The 5,987-nt window shown below is 47.2% G+C and overlaps 1 protein-coding gene across 1 annotated transcript; it reads right to left on the bottom strand.

Annotated features, from left to right (window-relative positions):
* Positions 1–3,686: 3,686 nt before the first annotated feature.
* Positions 3,687–5,459, bottom strand: POMGNT2 (protein O-linked mannose N-acetylglucosaminyltransferase 2 (beta 1,4-)). The gene has a single exon (XM_009957474.2). The coding sequence runs from the start codon at positions 5,457–5,459 to the stop codon at positions 3,723–3,725; it is 1,737 nt and encodes a 578-aa protein (XP_009955776.1). The 3' UTR covers positions 3,687–3,722.
* Positions 5,460–5,987: the final 528 nt, after the last annotated feature.

Here is a 5,987-nt window from a genome sequence, read left to right as displayed (position 1 = left end):
GGAGGTGTTAAAACCCGCACTGGGTGGCCAGTCTGGATTGTAGCTAGCCTGTCACTGCCTGCCTGTAGGGAACTGCATTACCACACAACCTGCAGCTCCTGCCCCAACACCTCATGTGTGCAAGCTGGTAAGTGCTCCATTCCGTCCTTTTTTGTCCTCGTACGTGTCGGTAAGCAGCCCTCCCGCAGCAGCTGGTTGCTCCTTGCACTTTGACTAATTAAAAGGAGATATGGAACTGCAGCCAGAGAAAATCCTCCTAGATGATCCATCTCCGTAAGCACAGCAGCAGCGAGTTCAAGCCCAGCTTGCCATTAGCATCCTGCACTGTCCCCAGAGGGCTTTGGATTTAATCCCAGCTATTTCTCTTCTTCCAGACAGTGGGACCAGTCAGAACCACAGAGCTTAATCTATTTGCTTTAGGACCAAAACCAAATGATGCAATGGTGGAAGGTGCAAGTCTGTTGCACAACCCACTTGTCAAAAGGTGCCCAAATAAGCTTGCCTGAGGAATAAGCTGTTTTGGAAGTACAGTAACCCAGCTCCGGCCCTGCCTTCCTGCGCATGTGAGACGCAGCCTCAGCCCCTGTGCATGGAGAGCCTGCATGCGTTATGGGGTGAAACTTCAAGCAATGCCAGGCAAGCATTCCTTCTGACCAATGAAGTGGCATTGACAGAGAAAAACCCCACTGGGTTTTCTTGAAACATGAAGGCTGGAGGCTGCACGAGAGGATCTTTGTGTGAAGCATGGGAAACAAACAGCCCATAGGATCGGGGGCGAAAAATGGAATAGGCCTGCAGAGTACTGGCAGCAGTTATTAAAAGGAAAGAAAATCCACTATGGGAAGATGCTAGCACTCTAGAGCAGTTCTTGAGGTAGTATAAAGCAGCAACTGTGCCCAACTTATGACAGCTACAGGCTGGGCCACGTACTCTCAGTGCTGCATGCTCCAGCAGAGGAGGAATTCAGGTAGAGCAGTGAGGTGCCGGTACAGGCATTCTTACACTGGGCAGCTGTTGGATGCACACGGCAACATCACCATCGCAACTTGGTGTTCAGCCACCTCAGAATTTGAAAAGGAAAAATCCTTTTATTTTGCTTCCACCTCGTAAAGCACTCATAGCACTGATGAGGAAGACAGAACCCGAATGCAAGTTTTTGGAAAGCACATTTGACTATCTTCTGGAAAAAGGGAGTCTCTGAATGCAAGAGACCTCTTCATGCTAGAGTTAAGAGCTCAGAGGCCCAAATGACACTTCATTTCTCTGTAGCCAATTTTGTTGATTAGAATCATTAGGATACTAGAAGAAAATAGTTAATGTGCTGTAACCAATCTGCAAATGTTAGAAAATCCACCATTATATGAAACTAATTTTAATGAAATGGGATGGTCTACAAATTACAAAGGATTGCTACAAAAGGCATTGAGAAAGGCAGGCAGGAAAGCACACACAGACCAACACCCCGCCCACGGTGAACGGTGGTTAGAAGAACACCAGCAGCTCACACACTCAAAGAAAATTACTTCTGAGAACTGATGCGAAGTGAATGCTGACTAAATTTCAGCCTTCTGAAGGCTCACTCAATACTGACTTTGTAGGGTGCCAACATTACTGCCCTTGCAACAACCAGCAGGAGGATGGCCACTAGCCACAGGGCTACCATTAACTTGAATGGATGTGGGAATGCGAGATTGCTGCAAAACCCTTCCATGAGTGGGGAGCTAATCAGACAGTGAGGTCCTGGGGAGCCACAGGTCCTGGTGGCCTCCCTAAACAGCCCACTCCCACATCTGTCCTGTTTATGAAGTTTTTCTCACTTCGGCTCTGACGTATGAGGCACGCGATGTGCAGCCACGTGGAGACTTTGGGGCACAGCTCTTGCTTCAGCAAGAAGCCCATTTTGTTCTAAGAAAACAACAGCAGGAGTATTCGTGCACCCTGTTAAAATATCAAGGCAAAAATTATTAGTTGGCAAGGCTACAACGGCAAAGCAAACACAGACTTTGGGATTATTATTCCATTTTTTCCCCCTCTTTAAATCATAAACAAAGCGAGACATAATGAAAGTGAATATACAGAAGTAGCACTTGCCTGAAGGTCCAATGTTGTACTGTGGAGTTTCACTCATTTTTCAATCCTCCTGTTTCTTGTCTGATTTGTTCAGCGATGTTTTTCTCCCCCTTCCCCTAGAACTCATATTAAAATCCTGCCTTGAGATGCTCATCTATCAGCCCATCACTCAGAAAGCAAGCCATTTATCCTACTGTTCAAACACCCATCCAGACCTCAGGAGGACGGTGGGGACGGGGGAGGGAGAGGAGAAGAAAGGGTTTCTCCTGTTGCTTTAATGCTGGTAATAAACTAGAGAGGATGTTAACATCTATTAGGGAAACATCTCGCGCTCCCGCCCCTTTTTTCCTCTCTTCCCCAAGAGCTGTACTTTTGACACAGAGCTGTTTTTCAAAGACAGCGTCATTTAGGGTCTCCACCTAGAGGAGAGCTGTGCAGGATCAGGTCCCAAGTAGCCTGTGTGTTACCCCAGTAATGAAGCCAGATTCCAATCCCAGGGAAAACGAGTGTAAGTCTAAACTGCTCCCCTCACTGGAGGAACAGAGGTGAGAGTGTCATTGGCCCGACCCCTGCCACACGCTCCGTCCAGCCCGATGCCATGGCACTCGCCTACCTGTCCCCTGCCTCGACACTGCTGCCTCCCACCAACATCCAGGAAAACCTGTGCCCAGAACCCAGAAAGCTTCCCTTCGCAACCACCTGCCGATTACTCAGCAAAGCATGTACCTGTTAGCAGCTATTATCAACAGACTATTCTGATCAAACACCAAAAAAACCGGATTGTTTTGAGCGGTTTGCTGTAAGTGCGCTCTCTCCCATCACCTCTTTCAAACAACCCCCTTCCTTTCCCACAGACCTGCACATAACTCACAAAATGAAAACATCTTATAACAGAGTAAATTATTTTATCCGCTCCATCCCTTCTATCTCCCATGTGCTACTCCAGCCTTTCTTTCGCTACTGGGGTGCAGTAAAATATGGTTTTAAACATGAAGCTGACACTGTAGTCTCAGTCTCTTCAGCCAAGATATGAAGAATAAAAAGCTACCCACATAGACATTTTGTCACGGCAACAGATAAATCTATCGCAATAATGATTGACAGATAATAAAAAGCAAAAAAATATCAAGGTCTACAGCAGTTTAATGAAGGCTCGCATACCAAAACCTGAACTCAAAGTTACAGTCAGAGTCATTGAAAAAAATATCTTACAATGAAAAAGCTGATGAGAATTGCCCACTTAGCCATGGAATTAACTGCGGTTTAACACTGTGCTTAAATACTCACCACACAATAGAAACTAATTTAAATCACGACCAAGGTACACACAATTCACTTCCATTCTGTTTTCAATTACATGTATTCAGCACGTAATTTAACCTCTGGAAGTTACTCTGAAGAACACAAGAGGTTTTTTGTGGGGTTTTTTTGTGGGTTTTTTTTGGGTTTTTTGTTTGTTTGGGTTTTTTTTGTTTTAAACACTCACTGGAAATAAATACCATTTAAAGAATACACTTGGAGTGCAATCAAACAGACACTTAGGCACTGGTACAGTCTAGTCCTCTTCAGCCCTCTGCAAACTACAAGACAAGAAGTTTTAAACCACAGATGGGGTGGAGAGCAGGGCAGAGCTGTACAGGTAGCGCAACAGGTTATGTACTACATAAGAGCACATCTGCAAAAGGTCCCAGGAGATTTTTGTTGAAGATGCAGCGTATCCACACCAGGTATATTGTGAAGGGCTTAATGTTTTCTGAGAAGGTGTGATTCTGATGGGACAATATATAAGGCATGTAAGTGTTTTCCCCTTGCTCTTGTATCCACACTTCATATTTCACTTCTCTGACCTTGAGATATTTCAGGTTCCAGGGGATCTGCCAGGACACGGCAAGTTTAGCTTCGCTCGTGCCCTGGACAGAGGCTTGACACTTGGCATCCCTCACTTTGCCAGGGTAGAGGCTACCAGACCATTTCTGCTTCTTGGGTCCGGGCTTAGACTTCACAGTCTGCCTGATCACGTGGATGAGCGAAGGGATGTTTACCTTCGTGTCCTGGTAGGCACGGAACAGCCACTCGGGGTTGCGGCAGCAGAGGTGCCGCGGCACCTCTGTGCTCTTAATGATGCGCTCTTGCTCAGCTTTGTCCAGATGAGCAATCCCGCCCTGATCCCAAGGCCTGTCCGGGTAGGTGACTGTGTCTTCCCTGTCGGTGTTCTGCCAGGCAACGTACTGCAGGTCCATGCCAGGAAGGGTGGCCAGGGTTTTGTAAGGGGTATAGTGTTCAGGGTTGATAGCATAAGGAAAGAGCTCCACCACCGTGGCACCTCTTGGCAGGAAGAGAGACATGACTAATTGGGCCCCATGCATGCTGACCAGCATGGACGCATTGCTGATCAACCGGACGATGTCAGAAAATGAATGCTCCTCCAGAGAGACGGTAATGGTTTTCATCTGAAACTCCTGAGCGAGAGCTAGGATTAGTTCTGCCTCATTTAGGATGAGTCTGTTGATTGTTCGACTGAACACTACAATGTACTCCTCACTGGAGCTTTCCTCCAAGCTGACGTTCAGCTTCTGCATCATGAATTTGGTGAAATGCCTGATCTCGTTCCCAGAAACCAAGATGTTAGCCTTCGGCCCTTGTGGCTGGACAAATCCATACTGGTACCAGGTGGTGATTTTGGACAGTCCCACGTACGATTTGGTAAAGCAGAGGAGCCTGCCCAGGGTTTTAAGCTGCTCCCTGAGGAGCGGCTGCTTGTTACTCAGTAACTTGTAGAGGTCAAAGTGAACACCCTCACTCCACCCTTCCATGAAGAAGAGTCGTGCCTCCAGATCTAAATCAGAGAACTGCTGCATGGTGTAATAAATGGGGAGGAGGTCGTCATGAAAGACGTGCATCAGGTTGTCTGGGTTGAACCTGTTAGCGATCAGCGCCACATCAGGCACGAAGACCGGCTTTGGCATAAATTTCAGTGCAGCAGCTGGCAGCTCCACAAAGTTGAAGTACTGGGTGTTGTGATCTTCCACTGAGGAGAGGTCGAGCAGTGCCGGCTGGAACCTGCGGGAGCCCAGGTTGGGCAGCATGACTGAGGAGTTGCTGTGAAAGTAGACAAACTCCTCAGCCTCGGTAGAGTAGCAGAGGGACTCAAAGCGGCAGATGCGGTCAGTGTGCATCCTGCCAGTGCACACCATCCTGGTACCGTCCTCCACCAGTGCCTGGAGAGCTGCGTGGTAGTCAATCTGAACCTGAGAGAGTTCCTGAGATTGACGCGTGAGGACCAACTCCTCCTCAACCATGAAGGCATGCTCTCGCAGTTTGATGTATTTCCACAGCACAGCAGCGAGGACAGACACGAGCAGGGCATTAAACACAGCTGCTATGTTCATTCTGTAGTCAGATCCTAGCAAGATGACAGGTGGGGAATGCAATGGAGAGGGAACACATCATTAACACTCCTTGACATGGTGAGGGTGAAGACCTGTGGAAAAGAAAACAAGAAAGGAACCATTTAAACATCAGGTTTACAGCTCCACCATAAATCACATTTTACGAACTATTCAAGAGAGTTTAGGTTTTTTTCAGTAATTTTCCCCCATTCCAGGGAACGAGGGAAAAGAAGAAAAGAGTGTCAAAGCACTACCCAAAACTGTAGAAAAGATAAAGCAATCAGAACTGGGAGCTGCTCTACAGGAAGTCTTCCTTTCTCATTTTCATTTCTACCTTTTTGGAGAAGAAAAATTAAAAGAGTTTGAGGATAAGCTCTACGAAGCTTTGTCAGAAAAAAATGGTATGTTCCCTGGGATTTGGCTCACTGCTTTTTGCAGACCGCTCCAACAGTGAGAAGAAAGAGAGCACTGCAATGACTGGGCCACTGGCACAGGGCTTGGGAGACCTACCTCCTCCTCTTGATCTGC

Source organism: Leptosomus discolor, chromosome 7 (assembly GCF_034619465.1).
Source record: "Leptosomus discolor isolate bLepDis1 chromosome 7, bLepDis1.hap2, whole genome shotgun sequence".
Lineage (NCBI taxonomy): Eukaryota > Metazoa > Chordata > Aves > Leptosomiformes > Leptosomidae > Leptosomus > Leptosomus discolor.
The sequence above is the reverse complement of the archived record's forward strand: the minus strand, read 5'-3'. Positions and strand labels throughout refer to the sequence as shown.

What these genes read in the sequence shown, in the direction of transcription:
- POMGNT2 (XM_009957474.2), bottom strand. Translation starts at nt 5,459, where the DNA reads ATGAACATAGCAGCTGTGTTTAATGCCCTGCTCGTGTCTGTCCTCGCT.